Here is a 22,496-nt window from a genome sequence, read left to right as displayed (position 1 = left end):
GGACGCTACCAGCTGTAATCTGTTTCACGTCGGCTGCCATGAGGATTTTACCGCCTCAATGAGCTGCTAGTAGCTAGCATAAGGCTCCCTACAAAGGAAGCCATATACATTAACTCTAGTAGCACCAAGGTTGAGCTCTCACCGTGGTTCTGCAACAAACTCCTGCAGAACACAGAGGTTTGAATCGGACTCTATATTTGCCGGTAAGCTTGGGCACCCTGCTTGAGGTCTAATGTTTATGGGGAACTCTAACCTACCTAGCCTAAACAAAACACAGATCTCCAAAGGATCTGAGCGAGCGAAAATTGCCAGAATCGAGTGACTATATGATTTCAGAGCTCAATTATTATGAACAAGTTTCACAAGCAGTTGACTCTGGGATACTTTTAGAACATCGCACCTGATCTTGAGAAGAACTGCCCGGCAATTCTGGAAAACATTAAGAATACAGTAGTGCAACCGGAATACTCCTTAAGTCCCTGGGCAATGATAGGAGGCGGCCCTAAATCTGAAGAAACACACTCCTTGAATGTAGAAGCAGATGTGCCCTGTCCGTAGCTACATAGCACCATATTAACAAGCAGGACATGCAAGACACGCCATCTTAGCGAACTCTCCAAAAGATGAACCTTACTAAGTTCGACTTTGATCGTGGCGCATTTTTTCTTCTTTTTGCTCATTTGGCTCCTTGAACCAACGATTTTCGCATAAAGCGCGTGCAGTGCAATGCGAATGCCGGTAGAGCAAAGGAAGAGCGCACCGCACTGCAGGTGCGCCAACGTCGCAGACACCACGTCTCGATCAACGCTGCGCGTGCGCGCGTTGGCGCGGTGCACGCAATGAGCACGACAGAGAGCTGACGGCGTTTCTCAGCACCCAATGCAAGTTGTATGTAGTGGTTGGGATGGCGGGCTCGGAAATGCACTATTTTTGCTTCAATCTCAGGCTGGGCATTATGTCTCTTTTTATGTCGTGGTGCCGCGCCAGAACCAAAGCGTGACGAAGCCTGCCGACACACTCTTTCGCTTATAACTGCTATTCGCCGTAAAACTAAGCCTGGGATAGTGGTGAAGTGGTAAGGATGCAACTTTACGGCCGTCTCCACACTTCGCAAATGCCTCTCGTACAGTCAAACAAGACGTAAATGTGTCCGTAGATGCCTTGGCCTTGTTGGTTTTGTCACCTGAAGTGTTAGGGGAAGCCCGTTCGCGCAATTTCGCCTACAGCTCAACGAGATACACCGGTGTCATCCGAGCTCTTGTGAGTCCTGCTTGGCTGGACAAGGCAAGGCAGGGCGGTTTACCTGAGCCGCCGTGCGGACGGCGGCCAGCGTGGCCTGCGACTCGCTGCAGACGCGCTGCGCTGTGGCCCAGGACACTTCAGGGAAACTGGCCGTCAGGTAGCAGTGGTCAGCGAAACGCTGGAACTGGCGCGCATCGCACAGCTGCGTCGGCACCGCCTCTGTGGGAAAAAAAGGGCGCCTCCAATTACTCGTGAGCCGAAACAAACCTTTGAAGGCATGCGACCTGCATGTGGGCAACTTCTGCTTGAATGGTGACGCATCATTTCACTGTCAGTTGCTCATATGATGCAGTTCATCCCCCTAGATACAAATAAGTCTCTCCCAAGCCTCGCGATTTATTTATACCATCGCTGTCACGAAAACGGGCCTCTTTGTAAATAAGAATGTGAAATTTGGCTGACTTGTTCTGAGCAAAAAGGATGAGCAGATAACTTTTCTAACTTCTGGCGCGGCCAGCCTGCAGATTGTCCCTGCAGGAGGTCAGATATTGTTTGCAGTTGCCAGCAAAACCTCTTCGGAATTATATAGGCTTCTCTTTTTGTCACTGTTCGCAAATACCAGCACATTCCCGTGCGAACAAACAGAACAAATTAGCAAAATGATTTGTAACACTACAGTACGGGCGCTGTGACAATAAGCAATTCTCAACGCCATTATAAACGCTACACTTTTTGATTACTTGTGAGTTCCAATCAACCTTTTTTTCTATGAGCACCAAAGTTCACATCCTGTGCAAGAAACGCGCAAATACAGGGACCGTACCTGGCCTGAGAACAGCTTCTGCTTTGAAGCCTTTGAAGGCGTGCGAGAAGTCGGAGACGAAATGAACTCGAAGGCGTCGGCCATGGCTGTACTGACGCAGCAGTTTCACCCTTCCGCTCCAGTCGCCGCAAAGGCGGCCGCTACTGCGTTCCTCATCGGGTTCATCAATTTCAACGTAGTCGTATTCGCACCTGCGCAAGGTTTAGAGAGATGATGTAGACATCCCATGCACCTATCTTTTTTCGTATATATAATAACAGAAATAGACTTTTCTGCTTTTCATATACGCCAACTGGCCCAGGCTTCACCTCCAAACAGAGGCACTCGCGACGCAAAAACGAACGGAGTACGGGGTCAATGCTGTTGGTTTAGTAAAGTGTTTTTCCGAACAGCAGCAAATACCTTGCCAGCACGAACAGCTGAAGAAGATGCTAACGGTTTCAACCTTGGCTTTCGGCTTAGTATCACGAATTGACATTGCCCTCCAGCTTTTCTAAATTCAATTTAAATTATATTCTGGAGTTTCACGTGCCAAAACCACGACATGATTATGAGGTACACCATATTGGGGGACTCCGGATAAATTTCGGCCACCTAGATTTCTTAAACGTGCACCCAATGCACAGTAGACGGGCGTTTTTTCACTTCGCCCACATCAAAATGCGGCAGCCGCGGCCGGGATCTCATCCTGCCGCCTTGCGTTTAGCAGCGCAACGCCAAAGCCAGTAAGCAACCACGGCGGGTCAGTTTTTCCAACAAAGTACATTGATGCGAAAGTGTCAAAAGACCCGTCGAGCAAAAAAGTCGGCGGCGTCTGTAGCAGCAGCGACACGGCTCCTAATTTCCCATTGGCTGCGACGCCACGTCACGTGCGCGACGCTGGCTGGCATTTACTGGCTCGCGCTTGCTGGCTCGGGCCTCGACGGAGCAGAGCTGGCGAAAGGGTACACCTGCTGCCGCGATATCGCGTGAGGGGAGAGGGCATCGCCGCGACTCCACGCCACCCTCGCTTCGAAGGCCTGCTTTATGAGCGCGTTCCTTGCCGGCGCAAGCTCTCGCCGGCGTTCTAACTGCGCCTCGGTGAGGCCAAATCAAAACGCGCCAAGCTTCTCAACGCGCTCGCTTGCCCACAAGGAATTCTAACGCGAAGGACCGCTCAGCGGCATCCAACCGAACATTACTGCTTTCGTATTCACAACTCATCAGAAGTGCTTTGGTGTCCTCGGATTTTTTCATTTCGTTTCATTTATTCATACTGTCAGCCCTTGCGGGCTATTACAGGAGTGCGTAGCGCACATAAACAAAAGAAGTGCATGAGCAAGAAAAAAAAAAAAACCGTCTTCTCTGATACATCGAAAGCGAGTAAAGCGAAGACACAATAACAGGCGAAGGGGCAAACCAAAGAAAACAGGAAAACAACAACAAATCACACTCAACATGAAAACACTTTTATGACAGAAGTTGCACAAGAATACACAAGGCGATTTAGTGTTTTTAAATAGTTACTGGAAGAATTTGATGTGACTCCCGAGTCCGGTATAGAGTTCCAGTATATACAGGGACACTATATCCGTGCGATACGACTTCTGTGACTGCGCTTACTATTTTCAGTCCAACTGAAGATATAGAGATGCGCACATGTTTGCATACAAGTACTGGAGGAGGGATAGCCACTGATAGCGCAATGGCCGGCGAAGCGGCTTTCGGCGCACCAGCAGGGGCGCCAAGTAATAGTAACAGAAGTTATTTATAGAAAGGTAGACGGAGGTCGGCTCGTGTTTTTGCGCTTTAACCGGCTGCTCTGCACTGGAGATGGGGTAACAGGAAACGCTAGTCGGATTGAAGGTGATGATGCAAGAACATTGCTGCCATGATGCTAGTCGTCAACACAGCAGCACATCTGAATCATTGGTGACAGCGCATGCAAGAAAAGGGGGAACGGAAAGACCAGAGGAAACGATAAAACTTGCGACGAAAGTCATTGGCTGTGTTCAGCTTTGTAGAGTTACAAAGTGGGACTATAGTCGCTGACTGCTGCACCGCGACAGCCACCATTGAGAAAATTTTGCGGCGGTGTCGTTCAATTTCTTTTGTCGTCACTGTCTCATTTATTCTGCCTCACATCGCGCTGAAAGTCGCATATTTGCTGTCGCATGACAGTGATCAGCGGGTATACGGCGAGACCTAATCATCGCTTCAAGACAGTCAAATTCGGCAGAGGCGATCAGGCGTGTCCTGCAGTCGGCAGAAAGAATGTTGAGAAAGTGGGTGCACCCTGGATGGTCCTCGAGCAGGAATTCGTTGAAGCGTAGTTCCACGCGGAACCCTGCTGGCGCCTGGATTTCGACGGAGCAGCGCTGGCTGTTGGGGTAGGCACCGGGAAAGTTGGGGCTCGACACCACGCCACGGCTGTGATCGGGGCTGAGCACCAGCGTACGGTTGCACTCCACAGTGCGTCCAACCTCCAAAGTGGCTGAAAGGAAAACCGTAAAAGCGACAGAGTGAGAACGCTTCGTGGTGAAACCATTAGGACAAACGTAGCTGGTATGCGGTGCGGGTGCACGGACGCCACTTAAGAACTTTAACGTCTAGTCGCCAGAGTTGCTTTCTATTCCATTGCCACACTAATGCGAAGAGTGGAAGTTCCGGTTAGTCCCGCTTCTTTTAACTCCTCAGAATGATGAGAGTCGGACCGTACCCACTACTGAAGTGGCAGAGCTGATTCATTTTACTCCTCCTAATCAAGCAACTGAAACGTTTTCTCTATAATTGTTTACTATTTGCGCTTGCGCGCATCGTAACAACAAACAACAACAAAAATACGTTATCTGTTTGAATTTTCCCCACATTACAAGTAATATTTATTTTTTCACGCACATACTATTTTTCTGTCCACTCGAAACGCGAAACTCGTGGTTATGTTTTGCAGAACGATCTTTTTCGGTTCAGATTTACTGGCATGTTTTAAGCTGCATCATTTTTTTCAAGCACTCCTCTGTGACCACCTGCTAACGCACCTTCTGGATACTAGACAGCCTACGGAAAGACATGGCGCGTATTTCAAATCACCATGGATTAACGAATGCAGGGTGCAAGAGCTTGCGACATCGTTTTTGGCCTCCGTCCTTGTGTCATAAACCATGCATGCGCTTGCTAAACTGAATCATTTTGGGCAACTGAAAGTTTTTTTTTTTAGGTGCGCCTAAATCTTGCAACGCGGAAAGTTTTCCGGGTCTTCAGAAGTGAAGAATGCGTAGAATACTGTTTTCCTTGTAATTACTGCAGCAGAGGCAGTCACCTGAAGGCAGATACTGAAAGAGCCGGTATTCAGTAAAAAATGAAAGATGTAAGAAATTGGACAAGTATAGTTGAGAGCAATTGGCAAATATATCAGTTTTGTAGTATCCTTTAAGATGATCGATTAGCGCTCCAGAACTATGCGCCAATTCCATTATAATTCCATTCCGTAATCTCGGGCTCTCATTCTATTTCCATTCCGTCTGCCCCAATGGTGCGATCATTCCATTCCAATTCCATATTGCGGATGTTTGAAAACGTGAAATGATTCAAAAATTATTCCAGCTCCAGAGTTGCCCCTCCGCATCTCTGCTGGCCATGAGAGTTCCTTTCTTCATCTTATAGCGTCATTGTTACACATATTTTTAATGCGAACCACTGTTATGAGCTAGGCAATGGGCGAATCATGCTCATTCATATGTTACGCTTTGGTTCAGGCACGACGCGACCTAAAGTAAAAGTAAAAGAAAAGAAAACGGCAGAATCCGTGCGACCTTGTAGAATCGCGACACAAACTCCAGCGAAGCAGATTTTGAGACAGATAGGCCTTGGTGCCCCGCGCGCGAGCATATTTCTTTACTTTTTTTTTAGCAGGGAGGGGAAGAAGCGTTTCTGGCTGCTGTGAAAGATTTTCGCAACACCCTCGTGCACCTTCATCACCACCTCTCTCTATCGCACCGGCGCCGTTGGTGTTGAGCGGCACGACCGCTCGCAATTTCCGCTCTGATATTATGAACGCGACAGCGTTAAGAGACCTGTGTCCCGAGAAATCCGGTGTCGGCGTTGGCGGCGTTATCCCTTAGAGAAAAATAATCCTGAACCACTCATCCCGAACCACGCAGGCCCTCCGCGTGGTGCATAGGCGTTACTGAACAGATTGAATTTCTCAAAGTAAAATGCGTCAGAAAATTTGTTAAGTACGACTTACACACAACCTACAGACATGATAGGATCCGACTGTAATTTGAATATACATGAAAACATCATTCTGTTAACTTAAACACAAACCCCTTTTCCAGCTGCCGTTTGAAGTCTGTCTTAGTAGGAGTGCTGCGCCGCGCTCGGTTCCTTGCAACACCATCCCGATGGCGCTCGCCTCTGTGCATCCGCGGCAGCGGCGGCGCCCGCCGTTAGAGGGGACAGAAAGAAAAAGAGCCAGAAAACTCGCCTTCATGCATAGCGTTCGCCGCCAGCGTTTCCAGGAAAAGATTATGGTTACATAAGCTGCAGTTGCCGGGAAGCGTGAGAAGTAGTCAGGGATTCTTGAATGCTATCGCGTTCCACTCTTAAAGGCGAAGTTTATTCGTCCTCAAGTTTTACACATACTAGATAAAATGAGCGCTAAAATAGATGAGGGCGAAGAAACGTGGGCACACACAACGAGCACTGCCTACATTTCTTCGTCATCGTCCTTTTTTAGCGCTGTTATTGTCAGGTATGAGCGTTCGCCAACTAGACCAGGTTTGCCTGATGAACCTTTAGACTATTGATTATAAGCGTAGAGGGTCTCCCATATGTGTGCGCGTAGTTTCAATAGATCAGTTTGTTTGCAGCAATAAATCTGACATTTAATAAACTATCTTAAGTAACGTATTCAAAACTCCAGCCTAGCTTGCAAATCTTGTACGATATCACCTAATGCACCTACAACTTTGCAATTCCTCCACTATTTTTCTCGTAAGCGAAACATTATTTCTGCGAAGTTTGCTCTTGTTACGCATGGCAGTTTGCGATATGGCAGACGTTTTCAGTACGACGGCAAGCATCGATATGAAGCATCATTAGCACAAAATTGATAATTTTTCTACAGCGCTCTCAAAGGACACCCGAACCTTAAAAAATTTTCTCGCACGCTGCTCCTAAAAGGCACTTCATTGCTACCATGGTTCATCCAAATACGCTCAATTGTTCTGAAACGAAGCTCTGTAGACCATTACATCCATACAGCTCGAAAGCGCAATTACCAGAATGTTCGTAATTTATCACCACTCGTCTAATTCCCACATGCTTCTAACTTCGTCCACTGATCATTGTGGCTTGCGCAGCATCCTCTCCAAATCTCGCTGCGCTTGCTTTAATTGCTCTCTTCATAGATTTTCGTGGACGCTGGAGTGAACATTTCAATCTTCTCTTAATGAGACAGCACATAAGGAAGGTGAAATGCAGTAATAATTAAACATAGAGAAATTTGGAGCTTCAGTAAATATTAGATGGTGCGAGGAAATCGGAAAGGAGTAGTGGTGCTAGCGCTAACATTTGCAAATGCCATTCTGTGCTTGAAATCAAAGATCTTGTCGAGATTGGAAGTTAACCAAAGGTCGGTGGGCCGATAGGCATTGGAAGCCCAATTAAAAACCACAAATGAGACAGGCCAGGGCGACATGGGTTGGGGTCTCGTTTGAAGTCAGAGAAGCGCAGAGCAAAATTAGTTTTGAAGAAAGACTCGGGAACATATGCATGAAAGGAGATCAGCTACTAAAGTGCACAAATATTCGCACCTCAACAGCGTGGACAACGAATAGAGGAAGAAGTCAGTAAGAGAGAGAGAGACAAAAGGGAAGGAAAGACAGGGAGGTTAGCCAGTGTAAATACCGGCTGGATACCCTGTGCTGGATAAAGGGGTAAAGGGAATAAAAGGAGAAGGAAGAGAGAAGAAAAAAAAACAAGAAAAATGCACACAGTAACGCGATGTTACGCGCAACAATAGTCAAAGGCGTTCGCACAATTCACATGTTCTTAAGAACTTGAGCAAGGCCCTTAAGGCCTTGAGTGCCGAAACCCGTCTGGACCAGTGTCCTAGAACTTTCTCTTCTGTGAAGGGGCGATTGTCCAGTTTTTCGAGCACAGTCACGAGCACTTTTCTTTGCACATTGTAACGTGGACAGTCACAGAGGAGGTGCGCGATCGTCTCTTCGAAGCCGCAGGTGTCGCAAGCAGGGCTGTCGGCCATTCCAATGCGCAAGGAATAGGAGTTCGTGAATGCCACGCCGAGCCATAGACGGCACAGAAGTGTTGCTTCCGCTCGTGGCAACCCTGGTGGAAGACGGAGTTGCAAACTTGGATCCAATCTGTGAAGACGTGTGTTCGTGAATTCGCTGGTGTTCCACAGAGTTAGCGTAAGCTCGCGTGCGAGGGAGCGAAGACTTGTGGCTGCATCTGTTCTTGACAGCGGTATGGGTACAATCTGGGCACCATCATGGGCCGACCGGGCAGCGTCATCCGCCCTGTCATTTCCCGAAATTCCGCAGTGACCCGGTATCCACTGGTAGATGATGTTGTGTCCCTTGTCGATTGCGTAATGGTGGAGTAGTCGGATGTCTGCGACTGAAGAAGTCAGTAAACTTGGCAACCAAATACAAGGTAATTGAAAGTGTAAGCAGACAACCCGTAGACATCGAAAAGAAAGTGACAGACAGTGAATTGGGATGCAATGGATGGGCACAAAAAAGAGGACGGGGACTTACAAATGCAACAAGAAAGAAATCAGGAGGGAAATCAGTGCAATAAAATAAAGGGCCGTGCTTTGCTAGAAAGGGCAGGGCGGAGCTGGCTGCCTGAAGGAAAGAACATACCGGAGTAAATATTCGAAAAAGGGTGAGGCATGTGCCTGCTGCAGCAAAAGTGTGGAAACGACTCAGCACATTGTAACGGAAAGCCAGGATATTCAAGCAGCAAGACCCGTAATCTACCTCTCGAAGCGCTGAATTTCAAAGCGGATGGAAGCATACGCGGAAGCACTTTGCAGTTGGCATTATTATGATACATTGCCGAAAGATATTCCGTCAACTAGAGGTGTAATGCCATCTTACGACTGCCCCATAGGAATGGGACAGTGAAAACTAAGTGGAAGCTAACGGGTGGAAACAAATGCTACAAGCTCATTTGCACATCCTGTCTGCAGCGATGATGTTCTGCTTATCTCTTTTCTCACCAATGTTTTTGTCCAAATGTGGAATTCAATTAAAATCTTCAAATTTGGGGAGCCCCTTTATTTAAAAAGAAGTAAGGCACTAGTGGAGAAAATAAATCGCATAAATTGTAAATTGTACATGGTTTAGTGATAGGTATTTCATTCTACACGAAGAGCCTGTCTAAAGAACAAAAAGCATGTCGAAAATTACAATTTTCAAGATGCTGCCTCAAGAGAGAGATAAAAAAAGACGCAGTTTCACCCGAGAGGCGAAGGATCGATTCAAATTAGCGGACAGCTATACGAAGTAAGGATAGTAGTTTCATCGGTCGTATAATGTTATAAACATAAGCATACTAAGTAAACAAGCATGATGTCACGCACGCAGAAGCAAACACGAACGCATCTCGCTTTATGACAGCGGAAACTCGCTGTCAAAACGCTGGAGTGAGGAAGCGCGGCAGCAGAAGTGAGAGAAATAACCTTCGTGCTGCGTCTTGCATCCACGCGAACTAAGCCGCGAAAACTCAGCGCGGACTTGCTCACCAGCTGCCGATAAGAGCGGACGTGTTTCGATCGGTCAATGAATCGAATCGGCTGATAGCACCGGCTCGCAAGCCATCACCGTGCACCAGCCGTTGCCGCCTCACCTATGTTACGACCATGGCCCCGCCCTTGGCTGAACGTTACCAGGACTAGCTGCCTGGCCTCGCAGGCAAAGGAGTGGTCTGCCAGAAGCTTTGGGCGAGGCCGCGGAGTCGCCCCTCGGCTCTCGTCTTCTGGACATCATCGACGACCTGGACTGACCACCGTTAACGCCGCTCGCTTCAGAGTTATGCGCGGAATGCTCGTCAAGACACCCCCGGCGGCTCGTTGGTTGCGTCTGGCTGCGGCAATGCGCCCTCATTTTTTACACTTAACAGTACCGGCGCCTGCAGCGGAGCCAATGACGAAACCACCACCACTTGCCTCCGGACCGAATGGTCGTGCGAAGCGCACGACTGATTCACAATTGGATAAAGGTGCATCGTCTGCTTCAGAAACACCGGCCAGCAAGCGGGAATGCCCCTCCTCGGCAGCTTCCGCATCGTCCGGCTCCGAATCGAAGTACAAAGTAGTGGTGAAACCATGCGAATGCTTCGACGTATAAAAACTATCAAATCGCCTCCTTCACTCAGCCAGCGACGCTTGCCTCAAAACCACTGCGTTTCAAGCGTTCTCAATTCACCATCACAGCAACAGCATATCCGTGTGGATGCGTTGGATGTAGACCGCCTCACTCACCTGCAAGCTCTGCCACCCACAAGCCCGAAAGTGCTATGCGGCGGCCCGCCCGAGCCCGACTCCGTAGTTTCAAACCTGATCCGTACCCGGCCCGGCCCAGTACGCCCCGTTAGCCCTTGAGCGTAAGCGAAACATGGTCCGATTCTCGGTAATTGTGAAGATACCATCCGCGGCACATGACATTTTCTATAGTTTTGACTGCGTCAGGACTTCGCCTGGCGTTGTTGATGATGAATGAGCAGGTAAAATAGAAAGAAATGTTATATATTCAACCTATTATACTCGTGCGTTTACATGCGATATGAAAGCCTGTCCTACATTTGCGAAATAGTTGCGCGGCAATATATATTGAAATAATAGGGCCCTACTCACGTGCACAACCGCCACCAACTTTTTCTGAATATTGTATTTAAAGAAAAAGAAACATTGCAACGTACAATACCAGAACTCAGGCGAATAAACTTGGCTTGAAATGTATCGCTCTATAAAATATAAATTGATGACACGCAACGGTAACGCTCATATGGAGCCATATTTCCCGCGCAACAAGCAACTTTTGTTGCTTTATTTCAATGCCGGTTGATTCCAATGGTTGAATTTTCAGGCATCAACTTTAATACTGTGTTTCGTAATATAAGTGAAGGCGGACTGTGTCGATTTTGTTTCAACATGCAGGGTATTCAGCGCAATGTAAGTACGGCATATACTGACTCTAGCATGTTGAGGTGCGATAGCTCTCTTTTCACTCCTGGCAAACCGGTGTAAGGCTAGAAATAATACAAAGCAATGACCGCGAAAGCTGTCGCTTCGATAAATTAAATTTTTCTACCTTGTGTTAGACTTCGCAGATCTTATTCACTAGCATTGCAATTTTCGGAACGCACTGTCGAACGCACAGCCATTTGCTGTGTATGCAGAAAAGAGCTTGCTTGAGTGAAGGAGAAGGATGCTGGTTTGATGTGCGCCGTCCTCCAGCATGCCCGATGTTGGAGGTCACGTGATCAAAAGATGGCTAGTGCGGGAGCGAGGTGGGGGGGGGGGGGTGCAAAGTGAGCGTGGTAGGGGGAGGGAGGAAGAGGCAAGCGCGTTTCTCCTCCTCCGCAGTAGCACAGGCTGTGCATCGCTGTCCACGCGGTTGAGCCAATTATGTAGATCATGTGGGGAACTAGCAACACTGAATCACATAATACGGGACTGCGAGGAGGACAAGCCTCCTCCTAACCTGATGGCCTCTCCCTCACTTGAAGCGTGGGAGGGGATGCTGCGCAGGTCAACTTAGACACCCAACTCCAGGCCATAGAACGAGCTGAAGAGGTCGCCATCAAACATCGATTGAAGGCCATCTGGCCCGCCTGAAGAAACAACGCCTAATCACCCCACCTAACGCTGACGAAATTAAAGTTTTTCCTACCTATAGTAGGCAGTTTTCAAAAGTTGCCAATAGCATACCCGGCCTGTTACGGGGCTGACCCAGGCCGGGCGCGACCCGAGCCCGAAGCTCCTTGGTCCGCGCCTGGCCCGGGCCCGCAATAGAGATAGTTTACCTACCCGAGCCCGGGTCCGTGCAGTGCTCTAACTTGCGTCGGTATGTGGTTTCTGGTGTTGACCCGGGGGAGTCACGGGAGAGCCTTATTGACGCTTTGAAGTATTCCACCCACATGGTCGTGACTGCTCGTTATACATGGTTCTCGGACGCACGTGCCTGGTCACTCTCCAAGGTTCTCGGACTCCGCCGAGCCGAATTACGTACTATGGATGCACCTTGCAATTCCATGTGTATAAGCCAGGGTGGCACACTGCTATTGGTGTTGCCGTCCCGGTCATACGCTAGCCTCGTGTCCACATGCCGTAGACGCCTCTATGTAGTCGCCCGAGACACCCACATACAAATGCGGACTCTGCCAAACGGACGATCATGATATAACGTCCAAAGACTGTCCAGTCAAACAGAAGGCTATCAAATCCCGCCGCAGCCCCAAGCACCGCCAGAATTCAATGACACCGTATGAAAGGGACAATGTCATTCCAACGAACAATTGGTTCTCATTGCTGCCTCCCTCCCCCCCCCCCCCCCCCCCCACCCACAGAAGACACACCAACAGTAACACATCCTGGCACCGCTCACTACAATGGCTTGTACAGCGACATCGCCAGCAGGGTAAAGCACGTGCGCAACATGACACGACTTTGAGTAAATTGACTGATACGACAGCAGACGATCTGGCGAAGCTGGATCAACAGATAACTCAGTCCCAAAAGGAAGTCACGCGCCTCACCCAACGAAGAGTCATTCAATTTAGTCAATTTAGTCAAAGTCGTGTCATACTGTGCACGTGCTTTGCCCCGCTTGACGATGTCGCTGTACCCGGAGCCATCGTAGTGAGCGGTGTCAGGATGTGTTAAGGGGAAGCTTTAGCTCGGGCTCAACTCCGACGCGGCTTATTCAAATACATCTAAAACGCAAAAATGCTTTTCTGAGATAACCCCTGAACCAATTTTAATGAAATTTGTTGGATTTTAAGGAGAGAAGGTAAATTCTAGTGACTGTTGGAAGCGGAATTTCGATTTAGGGCCTGAATCTTGTCAAAAAGATTTTCAAAAGTTCGAAAGTTTGAAAAAAAAAAATAGAATCACAAAGTTTACAAGTTAATAGCTTTGCATCAAAAACAGATATCGCGGTTCTGTAAACGGAATCCATTAGATCATTGAAAGCGGACAAATTCTATATGTCAACTTACATATTACGTGAATTCGTTACGTTGTATACAAGGGTTCCGCAAAAGCTGTATTTCCATATTACTAAACTTTTTTAGATTCACTTGTGACATATCAATTTTGTCTGCTTTAGATGTACTATTAGATGCACTTCACATAATTGTGGTATCATTTTTAATTGCTGAGTTAGAGTTGTAAACTTGATAGTTTCGTTTTCTGAAAATTTGCGATTTTTGCCAATTTTTAGTAAAAAGTGGACGACCTAAATAAAAAATTCGAAACCAAGAGTCACTATAATTTAAGTTTTCTTTTAAATGCTACCAATCTCGCCAAATTTGGTGCAGTGGTTGCCGAGAAAAATGAATTCACCTTCAGAACAGACAACCTTGGAATGCCGACATGAACTGTCGTCACACCGAAAGTCGGTCAAGGTTTTGTTGACCCTTTTACGTGGCAGTGGCCTGTTAGAAAGACTATAATGATCCCGTCCTTTTCCTTCACGCCTTTCTTTTTGTCCCCGTACTTCTTTCCGTCTTTACTTCCTCTTTCCCTTCACCTAGTGCAGGGTAGCCAACCGGAGGCTTTAACTCCGCTTAACCTCCCTGCCTTTCTCTCATTTGCATCTCTCTCTCTCTCATTCTCGCTCGATCCGCCGGACGAAATACGACACGTGAAACAGACGTGTCGCACTCAGCACCTGCATCATTCTCCGCCTGTGTATCGACACAGGCCAAACTGAGCCCAGCTGAGCTTACCCACTTAGTGGCCTGGCAACTGCAAGAGCTATTCAAGGTGCTGCTGGCCAATCTCCCATCGCTACAACGACTGCTCCTACAAAAGCAACGCGACAGCATTGTGTCCTGCAGTGCAACTGCCAAGGGCATGTCAATAAAATAGGACAGCTTCGCCATCACCTTGCCATGGGAAAGCTCTCCGCTTGGTGCGTGCTCCTACAGGAGACGAACTTGCTTACGCGCGTCCCCAGATTTACTGCATATGCTTCCTCAACCATCCCTGATCAATGCTGCAAGACAGCGACGGGGCGCCCAGGCAAGGTTGCACTATATGTTGTGACCTCTTATCCTCAGACGCAAGTGCCCCTACTGTCATGGTGCAACGAGTGGCAAGAAGTGGTGGCAATGCTGGTTCGTCTCCCGCGCACAGGCGTGATTGTGGTGTCATGTTACGTGCGTCCGTACAGTGGCAGTGCTCCTCGATTGCGGCTAGGGTGGCTAGCTCATCTTCGTTGAAGTCACCATGGGTTCTCAGTGCTGATCGGGGGAGACTTGAATGCGCCTCATCAGTCGTGAGGCTATATACCTTTCCTCCGTTGCAATATTATGTTAGACACGTTTACAAATGCGCAGGTTGTCCTTTTGAATACCCCGGACACTTCTACTCGCCGTGGTGGCTGGTACGCGTGCTGTTTCCTGGGATCGAGAGGCGGACTGTTGGGGTAGTGATCGCCACCCCTTGATAATCGTTTTGTCCGCGGTCAGCCAATGCCGACTTCGCCGTCGATGCTACGTTAGAAATTGAGATTTATTCTGCAAGGAATTGAATGCCTCGATCGCGGCTACACCGTCTGACCCGTTGCAGGTGTTAACCACAGCGTTGCAGGACGCCACGCAGTCCGACTGGGTGGAGGCGAACAATCCACCCCCGAATTTACATATTTTGCGTCTGTGGGCAGCACGCCGTTGTGCAGAACTAGCCTTAAAGCGAGAACCGGTCGCCGCTGAACTTTATGTGAACCTAAATAGACTCACCGCATCAGCCTGCCGCTGCGAGAAGCACCTCTCCCGGGAACAGTGGATGGACTGGTGCGCGACGCTTGGCCATCTCTTTCGTCCGCCTCGACCTAGCGAGCGTTCCGGAGCATGGAATTAGGCGGTCGGACGCCGGACCCAGCAGCCAGTGTATGCCTGTCTTCTGGATGTACGCAGAGCCAGTTCGTACCAGAAGTAGCCAGGTCTTTCTTCCCAAAGTACGATCAGGCGCCGCCATGATTCGACTGTCCGTATAACCTTCCTCCGGAAGTTGGCGCGACTCCCAGTCAGTCAGACATGGAAAGCATGCAAGCGCCGTTTACAATCGCATATCTCCAGGCAGCCATTGACCAAGCAAAAATACGCAAGGCGCCCGGCCCAGATGGTATTTCTTATGAAGTGTTCAAGAAGACTGATGACCCTGCGATGCAGTGGCTGCTTGACTTGCCTAATGTAATTTGGACGACCGGAGAGCTGCCTGAATTATGCAAGCATGCCGAGGTTGTGCCAATACCGAAGCCAGGATGGCCAACGGACAAGCTGTCTAACCTTCGGCCTATCACCCTAATGTGAGCGTTGTGCAGGCTTCTTGAACGCAAGTTGGCATCGCGCATCTCCTGGTGGTTGGAAAAACACGCCTGGTACCATCCAGCCCAGGTTGACTTTCGACTGCACCTGGCCACGGAAAATGGCCTAGAACATTTGACTTCCATGGTGCTTGTGGGAGGAAGAACAGGCGGCATTCGATCCCTCCTCACCATAGATGTTCGTTCATAAAGCTTATGACAACGTTAGCCACTCAGCGATAATTCGCATAATCCAATGGCTCCAACTTCCGCCGCGTGTCTGTGACTTTGTGATGTCTTTTTTGTTGCACCGCCCCTTCTGTATCCGAGTCGGCAAGGAAAGAACCGGACATTTAGTTTCGAAGCCGGGTGTACTACAGGGCTCGCTGCATGCTCCGATACTGTTTAACATCGCCATATTGCTCACCGATATTTCAGATACCTTCTTCCTTCTGTACGCGGACGATGTGACAGTGTAGACACTAACTACATGCAGACCTGCCCTGAACAAGACCTTAGACTGGTGTACACACGTAGACTGACCCTTTCTGCTACAAAGACTTTATTCATGTTCATCGCCAGTAGACGAGGTCACTGTCGCCTCCTGCAGACACCGATTTGTTTGAGCCTAAATGGCCAAGCAATCCCCACTGTATCAACAATCCGGGTTATCGAAGTCGAACTGAACGCATCTAGCTCTGCGACTGCATGGGTTCGCTCCGCACGTCGGAAAAGCGTTAATACCATGCATTTATCCACCGCATTTCTCGAAAGAACGGCGGTGCTCGTTCTCGAATGGCCAGCGTTTTGGTGCGGTCGATCCTGCAACCTCAGCTTGTCTATCAAGCTCAGTTTAAATACCTCACGTAGAGATATAGAGACCTGCTTGAAACCGCGAACCAAGAGGCCATGCGGACGATCACACGCCTTCCTCGGCTCACCGCTATCCCGACACTTCAGGCGGAAGCGCAGCTGAACACGATCGATGAAATCGTGCAACATCCTCGAATGGTTCGCCGCTTAAAGAGTCAAACTGTAGCTGCTGCAGCGTCTTTAGCCGACTACTGCAATCCAACACTGCCACAGCCTGTCGCACCCTTGCTACAGATTCCGCCATAGCTTAAGACCCAGGCCAGCGACAACCGACCGCTGACTCACCTGCGACAGTCCAACCGTCAGGTGGCGCAGGAACCCGCCCTCCCAGCCACCGGTGATTCAGTAGCGGTATACGTACACGCAACTATCGATGACTGCGTTTTGCACACCAGCCTCGTATGCCCCACGCTACCTGACGGGCAAAAGGCATGCTCCTATATTACAGAGGCACCGTTTCCCTCTGTATTGGCGGAGCTCGCAGCTATACGGGATGGTTTATCACTCATGATACCTCAGCTACATTGCTTGCTGCCGAACAGATTTATGTACACATACTTCACGTAGGCTGTTCAAGAGCTACGAAAAGTGACCGGCTTCCTAGATATAGCCTCAGACGTGCACCACCTTATCGATTCGAGAATCTTTCCTGTCCGGGTACTGTGGACCGGTCGATCTGTACCTGCCCAACTAGGCGCAGATGCCGTCTGCCATCCAGCGGAAGTCCAAAACCCGCTGCCTCTACTTCGTCTTTCCCCAAAGGAAAGCTTGCTCTTGCACGAACAATCACCCCGGCGCTCCACGCGTGCACTCATCCCTCCGCGTGGATCGGACTTTCCCTGCGGCTTAACTCGCCCAGAGGAGGTTGAGCTCAGGAGGATCCGCTTGGACGCCGCCTTGACTCCTGCCATGCAGGCCACTTCGACGTCCGGTGTACAGCCTCGCCCGCTGGTTTCCCTTCTGCACATGCCCCAGCCACAGAGATAACGCTGAATCACCTCCTGTGGACCTGTCCGGGCCTTCACGAGGCCTGCTACTACCCTTGGCTACTACCCAGGTGGATCACCTCACCTAACGCGCTGGATTCATGGACCTCTGTACCGGCCGCTCTTGAACTTCATCCAGGAAACAGAGTTAAATCTTTTTATTTAATTTATGCCTCGGGCATTAGGCGTCAACAACAAAAAAAAAAATAAAACAACAAAAAAGACAAATTGCGCGGCGGGTTTTGTCACCGTCGCAGATGGCTTTCTAGATACAGCGGCCCGGAGTAGAACGCGCCCCCCCCCCTCCTTACCATCCCCCAGAGCCTTGAGCGCGACGGAAGACCGCGCTTCCTTCCCGCTTTCCTCTCGTGCGCGCGCGAGGTTAAGCCGCGATTACCGGCTCACCTGCGCACGTTTTCACTCGCACATACAGCATACGGTGCGCGGCAATTTCATGGTCCTTGGATTTTATACGGAACCTCACGGCGACGGCGACAACAGAAATGTACCTGGAGTGTCCATATAATTGAATAAAAATTGACTCGCCATCCCGGCTCTGCGAAGGCGGATGTCCAGCGAAGCTGTTGCAAAACTACCACTAAAACTTCTGAGGGAGATATGCGATGCTTAATTTATGGTTCTGATGCTTGTTTTGAGCTTGTGCTTTATTGAAACGTATACTGTTCTGTGTATTGCATGGGTGATTTCTAATGAATGTATGCACTGTTCGCTTCAATTTACTGAGCGACTGTAGCCTCTGCCTTTCAGGGGTATGAGATGAACCATTGCATTTTTGCTTGCTTCGGGGGTATGATCCATAGCTGATTATGATAGGTCCTTCTTTTGAACTTGTTCTTCATTAAAATGTACGCTGTTCTGTACGTTGCAAGCATGATTAGAATGAATGTATGCACTGTTCGCTTCACTTTGCTGAGTGCTTGTAGCGATTGCAATACGAGGGGGATGAGCAATTGCATTTTTGCTTGTTTAGGGGGTATGAGCCGTTGCCGATTATCATAATTTCTGCTCACGGAGGGACACGAAAAATGCCGACCACCGAGAGGCTAGCAGCTTCGCTGTATAAATGGTGCAATATTGCGCAGAAGTGTAGATAGTGTAGATCTGATTAGCTCTAGCCGGCTAGGTGACCGTTTCTCGTCGCTTAGTTTCGAAGGAGACGCCAATAGAGATCATAATCATCATCATCTGCTGCTGCATACAAGCTCTACGCTTAATATGGAGGAGCCGCTTTGCATTGTTAAGGAGTTTCTAGGAGTTTCCCAGGTATAACTCGAGTACTCAAGTGCTTTAAGGCAGAGTGTTGGGCTAGCTGGAATTTAGACGGAGACGTGCTCCAGCGCCTAAGAAAAATAAGGTAAGCAGTGTGTTCAATGGGGCTGGTTGGTTCATCTTTAGAATAAAAACACGAACAGCGCAACATAGGATGAGCGAGTAAAGAGTACAGGACATAGCGCTGCCCTGCGTTTCGCGCTCTGTTCTGTGCTCTTTACTCGCTCGTCCTGTGTTGCGCTATTCCTGTTTTTATTCTAAGAAAAATAAAAAGAGGGGCATAGACAAGAGGACGACAGCAAAGGTACCAACGCTCTACCTTTGCTGTCGTCCTTTTGTCTCTGCACCTTTTCACGTTTTCCTTACGCGCTGGAACACGTCTTTGTCCTACTCAAGGGATCCTTTAGAAATTGCGTGGGAGTCTCCAAACAGTTTAAAGAAGGGTACTGGTTTAGGCGAGTCTAAACGAGAGGAGGAGTTGGTGGTCTTCGTAGTTGGTGTTCGCTGTAGTTTAATTATAGGAATCAAAAGGTTTTCGGTGTCGAGAGCGCTTTCATTATTATGAAATGCTAGCATAGCATAACCTTAAACAACACCATGTAGACTTAATAGAAAAATTCGAAGACAATGTTGAACGATATCACGATAACGGGCGTTACGTCCGCAGCTCTGAAATCTTTTATTAGTATTTGGTATAATTCTCAGTTAAGAAACTGCACTAGTCAGTAGTAGTCAGTAGCCTCTCGTCAAAAACTGGGCCTTTAATCAGAATGCTCTTTGTATTCGAGATGATTCGCAAAGCAGGCACCGGCCAATCGTGATGGCCGGTATATTGCCAGTAAAGACGAACAATCAATGATAAACGGTTCTTAATATTCAAAAGCTTTGTGAACACGGCCCCAGCGGGCTACTGCACCAAGCTTCTAAAAAAATTGGTCTGATTCGTCCACGTGCGGTTTCCCGCCTTGTGCCTCCTAGGGCGCGTGTGGTGGAATGTGTTTCCCTTACCACCTTGGCGCAGCCGCTGGCAGACGAACGGGTTGGCGACCGCACAGTGCCGGTCGTTCCAGAAGAAGGTGGCCGTGTGCCCCTGGCCCTTGCTGGGGAACAGGAACACGTCGCGCACCTCGACGCAGTCCTGCTGCGCCAGGCCGTCGTCGCTGGGCTGGGCGCCATAGCCGCCGTGACTGCTCCAGCCAGGGAACCAATCTGCGAGGGCCGGGTGGAGTTCATCTGATTGAGCCCGCGCACGCCACAAGTCCTCACCTCGCTCTCGCTTGCAAGGTTAGGCCTGCAATGCCTGTAGTATATCCGCAGTGCATTGTGCAGATCATCAAACGCACGTGCCTCCAGTAGTCAAGATAGTCAAAGTAAACCTCCAAGTACCCAAAGCAGGAGCCCGAGGGCGGCAGAAGAATACGCATTTGTTTGTGAACAATGATTGGCTACTGTCGCGTCAGTGACTTCGGCGCACTTAACGTGAAGACATAACTCTACAGACTACCTCGACCACTCACAATGACGTGGTGACTGGCCCAAGTGCTAGACCTTGCCTCCCGTGCTAGTGCCTGTGGTGATACTACATGTGTGTTTGTGACTTGTGTTAGTGTGTATATTGTTTGTTATTATTTTGATCTTGCTTTATCTTGTGATTCTTTAATGAAAAGCGCATTTCAAGATTTTAAAACAGCCGGCTTTAAGGAGGCCAACATTTCCAATGACAGTACAGAGGGTTGCAGCAAGTACAGACGCGAGCACAACAGAAACGCACAGGTCAACGCTGGACTTACAACTGAAATTTATCGCGAATACATTCGATAAATCTCCGCCCCGCATGCGTAGAAAACCAAGAAGAGTAACAAGCTTTAGAATGAAAGATCAACGCAAAAAAAGCCTAGTCACACCCCCTCCCGACAAGTGCCACAACACGTGGATTAGCGTGGTCAATTTAAAAATTGAAATTCCTTATCAGTGAGATCGATCGAAGGTTCACTCACACATGAATGTGCACCAACTTTCTGATGTGGAACGCTTCGCTTATTTTTTTTCCAGTCTTCTACGCTCTCTCCCCACAATCGAAATACTATCAAAAATCACCACCCTAGCCCTCCGTACAAATGGTTAACCAGCGAAGCTCAAACGTGCGGCCCCGGTGTTTATCACTGGAATTATCCCGACGGTTCATTAAACGATGGCTTGGTAGGCTGCCGGATCCTCTGTACGCAGTTTCTGCTTGCGCTCGGCTGCACGAGCTTGTTCTTGTGCCCAGGGTGCGCCATCGGCATGGCCTAGACGAGCTCGTTCCCGGTTCTCCTCGCGGCCTTGCTGATCAAAAGGTGCCTGCTCCTAAGGAGTACGTATGACGCGCGGCCTACCAATTTCGGAGCCGGAGAGAAACTGCTGCTTGCGCTCTCGGCTGCCACCGAGAGAAACGACGTCACTACTGGCGTAGCTAATCCAACACGACCTAGATAGCACAAGGCCTCTTCACTCTAGTTCATGACGTCATGTTACCTGGCCCGACTACTACAGAATCTAATGGGGATGCTTCCGAGTAGACAACAGTGATTTTCACGTCACCGCTTTCATCACGCCAGTCTTGTCAATGGAAATTTCGGGCCAGGTAGCCTGGCGTTATGCATCGGAGTAAACAAGCTTTGTGCTATCTAGGTGGTGTTGGCTAATCGTGCGCATCTCTTTCTCAATTTATTTTTCTCGCGCATGCGCACGGTGTAGCGCCGGAGGAGTTTTCGGCGGACAGGCGACCGACAGACGGAAGGGTGGACGGACGAATCGGCTAGCCATATACGGCTTCGCTGTAAAACTGGTCGGTATTCTCATTTTTTGCAATGCAAGGGCAAGTTCCCTCCTGTATCAGTAGAAAGAAAATTGCGGTGCTCATAAATGCGCTCATTGATACTACGGCTCGCCTGGCCAACGTAGGACCATCCGCTTGAGCGAAATATGTGATACACGACCGATGAGGCACACTTATTTTGAGAAAAAAAGTGGTGTGCTTTGTTCCACAGCAACTGCTCACATCTTTCCTCTCCCCTTTTATGCTTTGCACAACCTTACCAGGTTGCTCGGCGCAGAAAACACCAGCGTGATGTCATTCCTAGTGGCCACAAGCTTAAGGTTATGAGAAAGGCCATGCAAATAAGGAATCACTACGACCTTCTTTTCATTTCAAGGATTCATTGTCGTCCGCGGTTTTCACGGGTTTCATTTTCGTCATTTTTGTAAGCAAAAGTTTCAGCTACAACCGTACAAGCTTACTTTCTTGAATTTTAATGCAAGAAGTCTGGTAAATAAGTTCCCGCTGTTTCTTTCCTTGGTAGCCTCCTATTCCCCTCATTTCATTGGTGTCACCGAAACATGGCTTCACGATCACATATATGACTCTGAAATCACTCCACCCGGCTATGTAGCTGTCCGATCAGACCGCAAAACTGGCAGGGGAGGCGGTGTCGCCCTGTTTTTTAAATCGGACTTAAAGTTTTCAGTTATCTGTCCTCCAGCAGATCTTGAGTCTGTTTGGTGTAAATTATACCTAGGCAAAAAAACAATCATAGTCTCTGTTTTCTACCATCCACCTGCCTCCTCACCTGATAACATTTTTCTTCTAGCTGATTACATCAACACGCACAGTTTTCATGCATCTAGCTTAATTCTAATGGGAGACTTTAACACACCAGATATTCATTGGCCCTCACTATCGCATCACAGTCGTTTAGGTAG

At 48.8% G+C, this 22,496-nt stretch overlaps 1 protein-coding gene across 1 annotated transcript in view; it reads right to left on the bottom strand.

Moving 5' to 3' along the window:
* LOC126547419 (uncharacterized) overlaps positions 1-22,496 on the bottom strand; it is a 147,976-nt gene that overhangs the window by 73,308 nt on the left and 52,172 nt on the right. Inside the window, exons 5-8 of the mRNA XM_055063016.2 lie at positions 19,764-19,964; positions 4,205-4,538; positions 2,066-2,256; positions 1,304-1,461 (exon numbers count right to left, since the gene is read on the bottom strand). Coding sequence (XP_054918991.2) covers positions 1,304-1,461; positions 2,066-2,256; positions 4,205-4,538; positions 19,764-19,964 — 884 coding nt within the window. The remainder of the gene's footprint in view (positions 1-1,303; positions 1,462-2,065; positions 2,257-4,204; positions 4,539-19,763; positions 19,965-22,496) is intronic.

The sequence above is a fragment of the Dermacentor andersoni genome, chromosome 1 (genome assembly GCF_023375885.2).
Source record: "Dermacentor andersoni chromosome 1, qqDerAnde1_hic_scaffold, whole genome shotgun sequence".
Taxonomy (NCBI): Eukaryota; Metazoa; Arthropoda; class Arachnida; order Ixodida; family Ixodidae; genus Dermacentor; species Dermacentor andersoni.
Note: the sequence above shows the minus strand (reverse complement) of the source record. Positions and strands in the feature narration are given on the sequence as shown.